Genomic DNA, 15186 nt, shown 5'->3' on the forward strand with positions numbered 1-15186 from the left:
CCAGTTCTGTCCTTAGAAGACATGCTTGGCTCAAGAAGCAGCCCCTGCCAGACCATGTAAAATCTAAATTACTGGATGCACCAAGGCAGAGGAGGTCTTAAAAAAGATGGAAGAAAAAGCCAAATCTATGCATACAGTTTACGATTTCTTACAGGTCCAGCCACCCAGTTTCAGCAGGCATTGCCCCTCCAAGCACTGGTCCTTTCTTGCCCCCACCAGGTCAATTCAGTCCAGACTCCAGGGAAGCAGACCCCCTAGACAGCAGCCACAGAGAATGCAGATATCAAAGCAGCGGAGTTCCTCCACTTAAAAACCAGGGAGTTCAAAGTCACCCCCTCATGGTAAGAACTCACAATGACTCTCCTCCCCCATCCCCTCCCTCTGCTCACCTGCACTTGCCCCTAGGAGGAAAACTCTCCTTCCACGCAAGCAGCTGGGCCACCATTACCAACGACCGCCGGGTCCTCAACATAATGTCCCAGGGATACAAATTTTCTTTCCACACTCTTCCAATCCCATAAGGGTTCCCAGATCTAACTCCAAACCAGGGGCAGAGGCCAAAAAGCAAGTCCTTTCCCTGCTCTCTATGAGGGCAATAGAGCACGTTCTTGCAGAACATATAGGCCAAGGTTTCTACTCCAGACTTTTTCTGGTACCCAGAAAGGAGGGCACCTGGCACCCCATCCTCTATCTATCCATTCTAAACACCTTCCTGGTAATACCAAAATTCAAAATGCTCACCCTCCAGCAACTGCTACCCATGCTCTCCAAGGATGCCTGGCTAGCCACCCTAGATGTAAGAGAGGCCTACCTCCACATGCCTATCGGGGAATCATACAGGAAATATCTGCTTTTCAGGGCAGGATCTCTGCATTTTCAGTTCTCTGTGCTTCCCCTTGGCTTATCTACTGCTCCAGAGTTTTCACAAAATGTCTGGCTCTCGCCTTTGCTTTTTGCAGATAAAGGAATATCCAAATTTACCCATACTTAGATGACTGCTTAATTCAGGCAGACAGTAAGGAAAAGCTGCTCAAGTACCTGGCCTTTGTAAAGTCCCTACTGACCTCCCTAGGGTACACTATCAACAAAAAGAAATCCAAACTAGTACCCACCTAAAGGATTATATTCCTGGGAACAAGCCTGGACACATCATCCTAGATGGCATTCCTTACACCAGAAAAGCAAACATACTTGACAGCTTACTTCTCTCAACTAGCCACCAGACCCCAGTTATCTGCAAGAAAAATCCTACAAGCTCTGGAGTTCATGGCATCTTGCATTCTACTCATTCCATATGCCAGACTGCATATGAGGAAACTTCGGTGGTACCTAAAAAGCCTTTGGTGTCAACATTCTCAAGACCTGGAAACTCTTAAAGATTTTCTTTGGTGGGCAGCAGCATGCTCCCACAACAAGAGACTACCTTTCTCACTACTCCCCTGCTGCCCAGACCCTCACCACAGATGCATCAGACTATGCCTGGGGTGCACACCTGGACGGGCAGGTGCATACAGGGCGAGTGGAGCCCACAGCAAAGTCATCGGCATGTCAACCAAAAAGAAATATTAGCTGTCCAGCGTGCATTGACAGCTTTCAGGCCCCTTCTCTCCTGATCAAAACAGACAACACCACTGTGATGTGGTATATCAACAAGCAGGGAGGGACTCACTCCTACCCTCTATGCAGGCTGTCCATGACCCTTTGGCACACAGCTTCTGCCATGCAACTCCACCTGGTAGCTCAATTCCTGCCAGGCTCTCTAAACTATCTGGCAGATCACTTAAGCAGAAATCTTCTGGACCCACACGAGTGGCAGCTAGACTGAAGAACCTTCACTTTAATAACTCAGAAATGGGGCACCCCAAAGGTCGACCTCTTTGCATCCCACACCAACCATCAGCTCAGCAAGTTCTGCACCAGGAAGCATCACTGCTTAGCTTGGAAAGTGGATGCCCTATCCTTCCCCTGGGTCAATCTCTCAGTCTGTGCATTTTCCACACTATCTCTCATCACCAGGGTACTGCTCAAAATAAGGGAGGAGAAACCAAGGACAATTCTGATTGCTCTAGACTGGTCTCACCAGCACTGGTACACACTGCTGCACAGCCTGTCCCCACTGCCACCATGGCATCTCCCTCAGACCCAACCCTCCTGACCCAGGGGGAAGGAGAATTCATGCATCCCCAATTTGCAGACCCTCAATTTGGCAGCCTGGCTTATTTCCTAACCACTGATCAATCTGCCAACCACAGTAAACCAGTTCTAGATGTTTTACGTGAGGCTAGACGCCCTAGCACTAGAAAGTCTTATGCTGACAAATGGAAAATGTTCTGCACCTGGATTCAGGCTAAGGCAGCCGATGTGGCACAGCCCTCCCTATTTCTTATCCTGGATTACCTAGCTGACCTGCTACACAGTGGTCTCTCATTTTCCTCTATTAAAATTCATGCCTCTGCTATATCTGCTCATTTCCCCACCGAGCACCCCCTTTTCTCACATGCTGCGATCAAACAATTCTTAAGAGGGGTTAGCAACTTGAGGCCACCCAGAAGAGCACCTACCCCAGTTTGGGACCTAAAGTTTGTGTTGGAAAAGCTCACCCTTCCCCCCTTTGAACCAGCATCTTCAGCAGAGTTAAAATTTGTCTCCTGTAAGACAGCTTTTCTTCTGGCCATCACTTCAGTCAGAAGAGTCACCGAGCTACAAGCTCTCATGGCTGTGGAGCCCCTTCATCATCTTCCATGCTGACAGAGTGTCCCTCAGGGCTAACCTATCCTTCATGCCCAAAGTGGTGTCCAGTGTGGCTCTCAACCATTCCATTCATTTGCCCACCTTTTTCCCTAACCTGCAAAACAAGGGGGAAAGGATCCTGCACTCCCTAGATGTCCACAGACAGTTCAGATTCTATCTAGACAGGACTAAATCATTCAGAAAGTCGGATCAATTACTGGTCAGCTTTGCTGCAGGGGCAGAGGGCAAAGCTATCTCCAAACAAACCATTTCCAAATGGATAGCACACTGCATCCATTTCTGTTACAACCAACACGGAAAACCTCCCCGTAAGGGGGTCAGGACTCACTCTACCAGAGCAGCCTCCACCTATGCAGCTTTCCTCAGAGGAATCCGCACCAGAGACTTCCTGGAGGCTGCCACATGGACATCTGTTCACACTTTCATCAAGCTTTACCACCTGCCTATCTTCTCCAAATCCAAGACAGGCTTTGCCACTGCAATCTTGCAAGGCATACTAGCCAGCCTTAAGTCTTCTTGACTGCCTCCACCCTTTTCCTCAGCTTTGGGAATCAACCCAAATGTGATGACTGCAACAGTGAAACACGAAGAGCATAGTACAGTTGTGTACACTTACCATAAATGTAGATGTTCAAGTGTATTCACTGTTGCAGTCCTGGTTTCCCTCCTTCCATCGTCCTCTTCTTTCTCTCTCTCTCTCTCTCTCCTTACAAGGAACCTTTTGGTATTTACTTTCTACTGGTGGGGTTCTTCCACCATATCCTGGCTCCCACTTGTGGGCTCCTGACAGGTTAGGGCAAGAAAAACTGATGTAATGGGGTCGGCTGCCTTACTTTATACTACTGGCGACCTGACTTCAGTCCTGAAGCGACAGCAACCGACGCAGAAATTCTAAGCCTCTGGTATTCGGGCCGGCCGAGAGCTACCCTGGCAGAGATAACCCAAATGTGATGACTGCAACAGTGAATACACTCGAACATCTACATTTATGGTAAGTGTACACAACTGTGCTTTTCATTTACTTATGGTGTAGTTACGGTATTGCAGATTATAAAATAAAGGTTTTGGATCTGAGAAGTGTTTATTATTGAATTTTACAGATGTTCTACCATGCTCCATGTCAATGGCACATTTTGCGCAGTGCAAAAATAGTGTGTTCCACATTTTGACCATTTGTCACACATTGTTAGGGTCTGTGTTCCACATTGGCCTCTTAAGAGATTGAGACCTATGCGGAGCACTGGACTGCCAAGTTGTTGAGGCATCACTCCCCCTTTCTTCCTTTTGGGGTCCTTGGTCTGTGGTCTTAGAATTTACAGTTGATGTTGTTGGAGAGAGGCAAACTCTGTATGAAGTAGCTGTAGAGAGAGCAAGGTACTATGGGTAGAGGAGGTGGAACTTGGGGGCTGAAGTCTGGAAATGGCCGGTCTTGGATCCAATAACCTACAGGTTGAACCAGACAGAAACCTACAACATGGGTCTAATGTTATAGTAAGTATATAACTCATTTTTTCGTAGTGAAGCACAAGGTGAAATTTTTCAGCAGAGTTTTGTGAAAACCTTTTCTGTTGTTGCCATTCTTTATAATGGAGCTTATTTGACCATTTATCCCTGTAGGAGCGCTTTATAAACTGCTTATTGTTCCTTTGATTTCTTACAGTATGTTTACTCCTTCCCATCGAATTTTCATTTCATCAAACTTGGAAAGGCGATGTCAATTGCTCCCTCCTCCTCTTTCCTAAGATGTCTGAGAGTTTTAGTATTGGTCTTAGATGGTTTTTAAATTAATTGTTATGTTGTTTTAGAAAAAGTGACTGATCCCCATTTATTTCCTTCAGGACATTAAGACTGTCAGCAGTTAATTGTCTTGCTCGATTTTGTAAAATAGCGTTGTGATTCTATTCCAGGATGACCTATTAATTACAAAGACTACACTACCTGATTTTTGACAGAGATGATCAGTATCGTGGTGTCTCTAACAACTCGGCTACCTTTGCATTATGCATGACTTGTGATAATCAGAAAACTTGCATGCCTTTTTTTTATTTAAGCAAGATCATCTGAGTTATGCTGAATCACTTGGCCATCTGTATAGTTTTCCATGCTTTAGTACAGGAAACACTGTCACTTCCTCCTACAGCATTTCTAGTTATATTGTATATAGTTTACCTAGCTGCTACTTCTGTTGATGTAGTGTAGTTGGGTATCTCTGTACTGACTCACCCAAATTACCTTTCAGGTAACCCATCCTGTACTTTTTGCCAGTTATTTTTTCACTTTTGCACAAACCATGCCATATCTGTGCTGATTTCCATGCCCTGTACATAATAATTGACATACTCTTGTCTGATGTGGGTAGGAAACTTAATATGACCCTGAATTAATGGAAACTTTGCTCTTTGCTGGTCATTATACAGACTTACGAACTTATTTTCACATGTCTCATACAGGATTACCTTTTATGGAATAAGCTGGGTGCTACACTAGCAAATGGGAACCACAGTGAGGAGGCAGTTGAAGCGTATCGGCATGCATTGGAGCTTCAGCCAGGCTATATCCGATCTCGTTACAACCTGGGGATCAGCTGCATCAACTTAGGAGCACACAGGTAAATGGTGAGACGGTTGCCATTCATATGGGTGCATTAGAAGATTTCTGGTGTCTTAATAATTTTCCTCTGTCTTGACACATTGACCTAAGAAACAGAGACCTAAAAGTTAGTGTAGATCTTTGATGTATATATTTTATAGCTACAGATTTTCATAAATTAAAAGGACATTGTTGGGAGCAGTGGATTGAATAACCCTGTGTCTTAGCTAGGAATTTTTGCAGGTTAACATTCCCATGGAAAAGAATGCAACTCTGTTTATGGTTAAATTAGGTTTGGTTAGGTTGTGAATTCCAACAAATTTGAAAAATTATCTTTGACTTAGACAAGTCATGTTGAATTCTGAAACTCACTGTTACGTTTTACTGTTTTTTTAAATGGAGCTTCAGCTCTCTCTACATTCTTGTAACATGAGGACTGCATTCACCACACCCCTGCCACGTCTTATTAAGAGTGCTGTATGTCAGAGTAGGGGTAATACTCTTAAGTTACTGCAGTCTCAGACTTACTGTTCTATTGTACCAACCCCAAACATTTGCACCTTTAGTTCCAGTGCTCTGAAGGTCACAGTTGTGGTTCTCACAATGTCAAAAGGCAGCCATGGCCGACTACTACCTGTCATTTGTTTATCCTGTCCTTGCTAAAGGCTGTGTAACACTCTGTTTTACCTATTAAGCCTGTATTTTAAATCTTTCATCTTTTTGATAGGTTGCTAACACGATAATTATCTTTGTTATGAAAACTCCAAAGTTTATATTAGGACTTTTACTACATGTAATTATAGTGCAAATTCTGCTGCCCATTGGAAGACTTTTATCTTCCTCCTAAACCTTTTTGGTTGGGAGACTGAGACTACAGAATCTATTAAATGTGACTAGTCAGTGGTACAGGTTACTTACTTGCTTTTGTGGGCACCATATCAAATTTTAAAGGCAAATTCCTCAAAGCATGAGTCAACTAAAAACAAAGCACTGTCTGGTATTTTGAGGCAACCTGTTTTTCTGAGGGTGGCAAGCTCTTAACACTGTCACCTGCACCTCATGTTTAATGTAATTACATTTAAGTTAGTTGTAATCAAGGGCATGGGCAACCAGTGTAACAGACTCCTAAAGTGAACACAACTTTAATCCAGCTGTTGCTATTCAAGCACTTGGTCTGTGTGCAACTGACACTCCTTTTATTTGTTGTCAGGAATGCCAGAATGTTATGAATTCTGTTCTCACAGCAGATTTTTGAAGTTCTACAGTATGGGGTTTAGGCACTAACTCTTGATATTCTGTTAAGATGATAATTAAACGGTGGTGTCATCTGCCCAACTTGGTGGTACCCCACTGTATTGTTCTCCCCAAAACAAGTAAGCAGTCCATTAAGTTAGACTCCTTTAACCATAGTTTGTAACAATGTGCACATCATAGCAGTACTTTGGCATTGTTTGCCATTGGAACTACATAAGGTTTTGTTTTTAAGTGCAGGTTTTTTTAGCTTCAAAAAGTGGTGTACATACTTCCCTTTTCTTGTTACATATCTGAGAAGAACAAACATGCTATGTTAGGACAGTGTGTTGCAGCTTTGACTGCAAATAAAAATGCATATTCATCTTCTCTAACTGATAAAAGCAACAAAATGGCTGCTTTTGTATACACTGTATCATTTATAGCCATCTTATCTGTCTGCAGCTTATACTTGTACTTTTTGTAGTTTACCTTGTACAAAATATTTTGCTTGCAGATTTCCTACTGCTCCACAGCAGTATCAGTAATAAAAGTTAATTCTGAGCAGAACTAGTCGCTTCTTACATCTATATTAGTGATGGTTCAGGACACTTCACTGGCATGAGAACTAGGGAGGTTTCCCCTCCACTAAGTAGGCATTAGGAGCAAACCTAAAAGTATCCTATTTCTTTTCTGAGTTTCAGACATGCAACAGTTTTCTCCATCTTTTGTGTGCATCCATTTCACTTCCTCTGTTACAGTGGCTGCAGAAAATGGAAAGATGGCTTTGAGAGTAAGATGGGCAGTTATTGTTCATGCTTATGAAATGTAACTAATCAATATTGTTTGCTAGTCACTTCAAAAAGTACAAATTACATTTATTTCAGACATTTTACTTTTCTGTGGTAGGGTGACATTCAAGTAAATCCAGAATCACAGCTTAATACTGTACAGAATTATGTAAGCTGTAAAATTCACTCCATAGAATATGTGAACATAACAAATTTGAAGCATCGACAATCCACCATAACCTTAAAATAACAACAGTACAATGCTTATTTGTAATAAGAACTGTACCTTTTTCGCTATTAATCATCTAGGGACCAAAGAACATGTGGGTAGTTTTAACAAGTATAAAGAATAACTCAGCCTGTCTCCCAGTTCTTCTGAGAGCAACCCAAACTGGCCAATTCTTGAAGTTTTGAAGGTCATATCTCACCACCTTTTTCAGTAAGCCCTTTACAAGATACCTTAAACAAAATTCTTGCTGTAGCAAAACATAAACTAAGCTTATTTTTTTAAACACAAATATAGATGGAAAGGGCCCACAAAAAAATCATCTAACCAGATACATAGAGCTCAGCAATCTAACAGAAATAGTCAATAAAAGTTCTTGACCAAATCCAGCAAGGGAAAAAAGCAACCTTTGGTATGTTAACTGAGGAAAATTAAAACATTACAAATATTGCCAAATTCCATCAGTGACTGTAGTCCAATTGTATAAGCTTGGTCATTAAAAACAAACATGTCCTCCATGAGCAGTTCTTACTTTGTCAGCCCCAGAATCTATCGTACTTGCCAAACTAGAACGGATGAACTGGACACCATTGTGTAACTACTTACCAGATTAAACATTGTACAGCCTTATCACCTTTTGAAATTCAGTCTACTCAAAGGAAGCTGGAATTCATTAGTTAACTTCGGAGTTTGAGCAATTCATAAAATTGTGACAATGCCTGGTCAAACTAGAAAAGAGACCACAAACAATCCAGACAAATTTGTTGTGTTTTAACACCTAAAATATAATTATGATAATCACCACATTAACAAAACAGTCTACTTTGGAAAAGATCAAAAAGCACACACTGTCAACACAAAAAAATTCCGGCAAGTAATCATATTCAAAAAAGAGAAAGCTAAATATTGAAATCTTAAATGTTGAAGACATTTTATCCTTCTTTCCTCTTCAAACAGTGTTTTCTTTAGTTGTACCCCAGAAACAGCTACACAAACCAATTACACAAATTACCACCTTACCTTCATTCTACTTTGTCAGTTAACAAAAGAAGAGCAAAATATTGGTTAGAAATAGATAATAGCCACTACAGCCCTGAATTCCCACATTGCACCCTAGTTCGCCCATATTACCCTCAGGTCCCCAAGAATACTTGCCTGAGTTTCTAGGAAAGAAGCTTGAGGAGGCCCATGGTTATCTCTCTCCTGAAGCCTGTTTTTAAGGATGGTCTTAAAAGAAGCTGTAAGAACTCTAACTGTAGGCAGATGCATTTACAGGCCTTTGCCAGAGGAGGTTAGAGCAAATAACCATGCACACTAGTGCTGAGTCTTGTGTGATATTTTTTGTCCTGCATAGATCCAAGAGAGCACATCATTATACCATCAGACAAAGGGTTGAACACTTTGGACAGGCATGGAAAGAGAGTTTGCTCCTTTGCCATATTGAGGCTTAAGGCCCTATTTATCCCACCTGTCCTACTTCCAGTCCTGCATCACTAAGAAGTCTCTGGATACATTTGAAAACCTTCTTGATACTTTACCTTAGTTCATAAGTTCGTACTTGGGTACTAACCATGAGAGCTAGGAGACTATTGAGGATCCTAGCCTAAGTTTCTAGTTGCCTCTGAGCACTATCTGGCTAAGTGAATTTGCTCAAAGTTGGACAGTAGGCAAATGGTGAATGAGCTGATCAAACCTTGGACTAAATGAAGCAACTCTTAAGCAGATTATAGTCTTAGTTCTGTGCACTAAATTCTCGACAGTTAAAGCCTGAAGCACTTGGTATTCTGAGAGGTTTCCCACCCAGTACTAGCCAGGACTCTGAGATCAGACAAGATCAAAAGCATTAGGGTAGTGTGGCCATAGTCTGGGAATTCTGCAGTTGGCTGCCATGTTTCTTAATATACTTTGAAATGACCTCCTGTGCTGGTTAGCCTACAGATTGATGTTTGTGCCTGAAAAGATTCAGAGTGGCTGAGATTCTCCTTCCTGAAAGAAATGCTTTGGTACAGGATCTTAAATGCCCATTTCTTGGGAGATGTTGGTCGGCCAGCCCACACAGGACCTGCTCAAACACCTCCTAAGGAGGAAATAGGCCCGTACCAGCGTGTAGTATCTTTATAATCACCCTCCTAGCATCATTTTCCAAGCCTGGCCATTTCCCATAGATGAAAATCATTTCTTAACATCTGAGAAAGTCCCTTAAGAATCATACTGTCTTTTTTTCTCCATGGCTGGATAAATCACCCAAGAGGATGACTCTGTTGACCACCCCACTGCAGCCTTGTCTCTAGTCTGGATGCCCACAGAGTGTACTATTTTCATAGTTGCCCCTGTCTATGAGAACTTTTCTTCCTGGATCAGTGAACTATAGACATGGTAATTCTCACCACATTGTAAAACTTGTCAGGAGTTCACCTGGCAGATTGGTCCATTTCAGTGGAACTCTATTGCTCAGAAAGGCTGTACATTCTGTCCCATTTTTAGAAGAGCATTGTGAATTTACCTTCACCTCTTTCGGACTTAAAAATGGCAGCTGTCTCACCCTGCAGGGTGCCTGGATGATGTCGCTGAACATGATGGATACCTTTTGGCTCATCAGCATTTAGGGATGTCCTTAAATATCATTGTAGCAGTATTTTTTACAATAGGGATTCCCTGCCAAAGGCAGCCCAATGTCTGGCCAGAATACCAAAGCCTTAGGTTGTAAAAGGGACATTGTACTTCACATGCATGTTCCTGTGCTCAGCATAAGGCATAAAGGTGACATACGAATGTGCCATCCTCAGAACTTCTTTGCCATTGGTCTGAACATTTATTCATCTGCTGGTTACCTAGCCATTTTTTCAGATAAGTGCCCCACTAGGTTTTTTTCTGATCTTCTTTTAATTTTGTGATTGTTGGTTTTATGTCATCCAGAAAGGGGAAATGCCAATGTGGGAAACAGATTCCCCATAAGGACTGTCACAAGCAGTGTTTGTTTTGCTTAGGTGCTTCTCATGACCATATGTCTTGTCTTATTTGTCAGGTATTTGTTCCAAACACCTTGCATAGTTGTCTCTCCTCTTTAGCCATTTAATTAGAGAACCAACATCTTAAATTGTTGGCTAGGGGCAGCATGGAGGAATTGTCCCAGCCCAAGAGTCAGCCATCTGCAAAGAAGGCGGCCAAGAAAGCTTGGTAGAGTCTTCAGCTGTACTGCCTCCACCAGACGTCTATGTAAAGGCTGATGAAAGCCCGGAGGACTGCACGTTTTTTCAGTCAGACTCATCTGCCATGACCATTTCAGAGGCTGACATGGATCCAGCTCCTTGCATGTCCCCGGAGGCTTTGTAGACTTCCATTTCGGATGCTCACAGGTAACCACAGCTGATTATTTCAAAAGGGCCTAGGGGTGTTCTGCAAGTCCTTGTTAGAGAGGAGATTCCTACTATGCTTTTAGAGTGTTGTCAGGGGTCTGAGCCTCCTAAGATCTTAAGGGCTGGCATCTCGTTAGAAAAGAAGCAGAAACGTAAGCATCTTTCTCCTGCTCCCTCTGCACCCTGTCAGGCTAATGAGTTCCAGCCACCCCCAAGAAACCTTATAGGTTTTGTAAGGTGCCTGAGGATTGCAAATTCCTTTACAAATGCCCTTCAGCTGACTCCTACTGTTTCTGTTGCTTCTGATAACCATCTAAGCTTTTAACTTCTACAAAGCTGTTCCTCTGTGACAAGGACAGCAGAACTTTGAAAAGGTTGGGTAAGAAAATGCATACTGCTGCTACCCTGGCCTTTAAGGCTATGAATTATCAGACACACATGACCAGATATGTTTTGGCTGTATTCTGTCAGGCCTGTCTGGTTATTTCAAATCTTCCTGACACTGAGGGGAAGACTTCACCTTTTTCTTTATTGGGGACATCTACTCAAGTAGCTCGCCATTCTAATAAATGCAGCTATGATGCAGTTGGTGCCTCATCTAAAGCTGCTTGATTTGGTTCTGTGTTGAGGAGGTTTTCCTGGCTTTGACTTCAGCCTTTGCCTGATGATATTAAGGCAGAGCTGATGGATGCTCCTCTAGATAATAAACATCTCTTTAGTGCTGCTGCTGAACTGTTTAAGTCCCTTCAGGAAAATGATAAGGCTTTGCAGGCATTGAAACGTATTTTTGGTTCACCTGTTCCCAAGTTTCAAAGGAATTGCTCTACTAAACCTTTCTTTGTCCACAGACCATCTCGTCCTCATCCCAAAGGCAAAAAGGCTGGTAGAAGGGCTCCTCCTGCTAAGTCTACTCAAACTACAACAGCTCAGAAGCCTCCTTTTCCAGAGAAGCCAGTTTCTGTCTGACTGTCCTTGTTCCTCTCTTCAGCCGTGTTCCTCTTTCTCTTCATCTTTCTGTGTCCCTTCCACTTTGGTTAAAAATCACTCAGGATTCTTGGGTTCTGTCTGTCATTCATCAAGGATACTACATGGTTTGTAAACCCCCCCCCCCCCCGGGAATTTCTCAGCCTCCTTAGGAACAGCTGCCCTTTTTTTCCAGAGGTTTTTCAGAGACTTTTGTTTCAAGGAACAATTCAGGAAGATCTGGCTCCTAAACAGGGGAAGGGATTTTACTACAGAATGTTTCTAGTTCCCAGGGAAGAAGGTACCTAGAGACTCCTTCAGTATCTTTCTCAGCGCAACACCTTTTTGAAGGTTCCTTTCTTTCGGATGTTATCCCTTCAAACCTTGTTTCCTCTTCTTCCTCCTCAAGCTTTCCTAGTTTCCCTGGATCTCAAGGATGCCTATCTCAATATCTCTATTCATCCCCTCTTCAGGAAGTTTTTATGTTTATCTGTTTTTTCCATTTTCAGTTCACTGCTTTGCCATTTGGCCTCTCTTCTGCACCAAGAGTCTTCATTAAATGCCTTGCTCCTGTGATTGCTTTTTGCAGGTTGAGGAGAATTCAGATCTTTCCTTATCTGGACAATCTGCTCATTCAGGATTTCTCTCCAGAAACTTTGCTCCAGCATATTCACTTTGTTTGTCTCCTGCAAAGCCTAAGGTTTACAGTGAATTTCCAGAAATTATTCCTAACTTATTCTCAGGATCATGTGATTCTTGGGTGCAGGCTCCAGACTGTTCCAATGCTGGCATCTCTGCCTACTGCCATGGCTTTAACTCTGATCGCTTTCTTTCAATCCCTTCTTCCTGTGGACTTCATTATGGCCAGAGAGTTTCTCAGGGCTCTGGCATACATGGCTTCCACCATTCCTATGCTTCCTCTGGCCAAGCTTCATATGAGAAAGCTCCAGTGTTTCCTAAATTCAGTCTGGCTTCAACATTCTCATCTTCTGGATTTTCTGATTTTCCTTCTCCCTTGCCTCAGACTGGAATGTCAGTGGTGGATTCATCAGCTGTCACTCAACCCAGGGCTGCCTTTTCAACTTCTGGTCCTAGCTCAGAAACTCTCTTCAGATGCCTCAGACACAAAGTGGGTGGGTGGGGGGGTCTTTGTTTTCTGAAAGTGCAGGGCTTTGGTCGCTTTGATAAAAGAAAGACCACATCATTATCAAAGAGATGAGAGAATTTCTTAGTCCTTCAGGTTTTTCATTTTCTTTTCCTACCAGACCCATCAAAATCTTCACAGGCAACACCACAATGATGTGATATATCAACACAAGGGGGGGGGGGCAAGGTCTTATCTCTTGTGCAGACAAGCTGTCCAGGTTTGGGATGTCCAGTATCAGGTGATTCTTCAAGCTGTTTATATTCCTTCAGATCTCAACTTTGTGGCATATTCTCTGAGAAGATCCATAACACAAACTCACTAGTGGATGCTTAACAGAAATGTGTTTTTGGACATTGTCCACCAGTTGGTAGTCATCACATAGATCTTTTTGCCTCTCCTCTGAACAGACAACTTCCCCTCTTTTGCAGCAGAGTCCCATATCTTCTGGCTTGGAAGGTGGATGCCCTCTCCTTCTCCTGGACAAGGATGCTTCTTTATGCCTTCCCCTCCCCTTCTTCCTCTCATACCACATGTCTTGTTCAAGACAATATAGGATGCTCCCAAAAACTTGTTGGTGACCCCCCTTTTGGCACAAACATCATTTGTTCCCTCTTCTGCATTTAGCCAAGGGCATTCTTCACAAGTTGCATCACAAGGTGGACCTACTAACACAAGACAAGAGGTCTCTCATCCATCCCCACTTGCCCACTCTTCAAGTGTCACTGTGGGTGGTAGGGTTTTGATCCCTTTTAGGCACCTTTTTTCTGAGGACATGTTTCAGGTTCTGCAGGAGGCCAGGAAACGCACTACCAGAAAATCTTATTTATCCAAATGGAAGAGATTTTCTGTCTTTCTCGTAACCTGAATCCACTTTCTTTGGAAGTTCCTTTGGTTCTCCCTTATTTTGTGATTTGCTTAATGCTGGGTTGGCATGTCTTCTGTTAAAGCCCACCTGTAAGCCATTTCTGCTTGTTTGCCTTTGACTCCCCCGTTTAGCTTCTAGATTCAAGGTCAAACAATTTCTTAAAGGCATCCATCGTATTAGGCCTCCCAGGAAGCCTATTACTCCTTTCTAGGACCTTTAATTTTGTCCTGGAAAATGAACTGAGATTGTTTTGAGCTTGCAGCATCATCTTCCTTACAGCACTGTTCTTGGAAGGCTGTTCTTCTTTTGGCCCTTATCTCAGCCAGGCAGGTGTTTGAGCTGCAGCCCCTTGTGGCTGTTACTTCCTTTTTGGTTTTTCATAAGGACAGGTTATGTCCTCGTACTAATCCTTCTTTTATGCCCAAGGTGGTTAATGATTTTTCTCTTAATCAGTCTATTCATTTATCCACTTTTTTCCCTTCTTCACAGTCTGCTAATGAGAAGGTTCTTTACACATTGGAGTTGCATAGACAACTCAGATATTATTTGGATAAAAGTTAAGCCATTCATAAATCTGAGCAGATTTTTGTTTCTTTTCATCTTAGGTCTTTAGGTTTGGCTGTTTCTAAGCAAACCATTTCTTGCATATCTAAAGCCATTTCCTTTTGTTACTCCTTTCATGGGAAAATCCTTCCTTCTAAGGCTCATTCTACTAGGCCTGTGGCTTCTACTGCTTTTTTCAAAGGTTTGGATACTAATTCCACTCTTGAGGCAGCTATTTGAACTTCTGTGCATACTTTTACCAAGCGTTATAGGTTGGATGTTGTCTATAGGGCTATAGCCACATTTGACAGGGCTACCCTGCATGGTTTTCTTGAGGGCTTTACTGGGCCTTCCTTCTGTCAACTTTCTTCGGGAGCTTTTTCACACTCTCTGTTGTAAAGAATACTGCAACAGTGACATAGAAGGACACAGTACAGTTGTGCAAAATCATACCATAACAGTAGATGTCCTTCTCTTCACTGTTGCAATATTCATCCCCTCCCTCCTCCCCGTTTCCTTTCTCCTTCTGGATGTACATGTTCCCTCTTTTCTCCTTGGACTGTCGTTCCTTCTGGGGTTTGTCCTTTCTGAGGATGGTACATCCGTACATCACCTGTCTGCCCCATGCTGAGCACAGGGAACACACGTGTGACATACGACATCCGTTTTACAGCTTAAGGCTGTGGTATGCTGGCCAAACATCAGGCAGCCCTTGGCAGAGAAAC

At 42.8% G+C, this 15186-nt stretch overlaps 1 protein-coding gene across 4 annotated transcripts in view; it reads left to right on the forward strand.

Moving 5' to 3' along the window:
* Positions 1-15186, forward strand: part of PEX5 (peroxisomal biogenesis factor 5) — a 672311-nt gene that overhangs the window by 627349 nt on the left and 29776 nt on the right. For all 4 annotated transcript variants that reach the window (XM_044062012.1, XM_044062007.1, XM_044062008.1 and 1 more), the window contains one exon: positions 5202-5359. In XM_044062012.1, coding sequence (XP_043917947.1) covers positions 5202-5359 — 158 coding nt within the window. The remainder of the gene's footprint in view (positions 1-5201; positions 5360-15186) is intronic.

This window comes from Protopterus annectens, chromosome 2.part1 (assembly GCF_019279795.1).
Source record: "Protopterus annectens isolate FY-2018-M chromosome 2.part1, PAN1.0, whole genome shotgun sequence".
Lineage (NCBI taxonomy): Eukaryota > Metazoa > Chordata > Ceratodontiformes > Protopteridae > Protopterus > Protopterus annectens.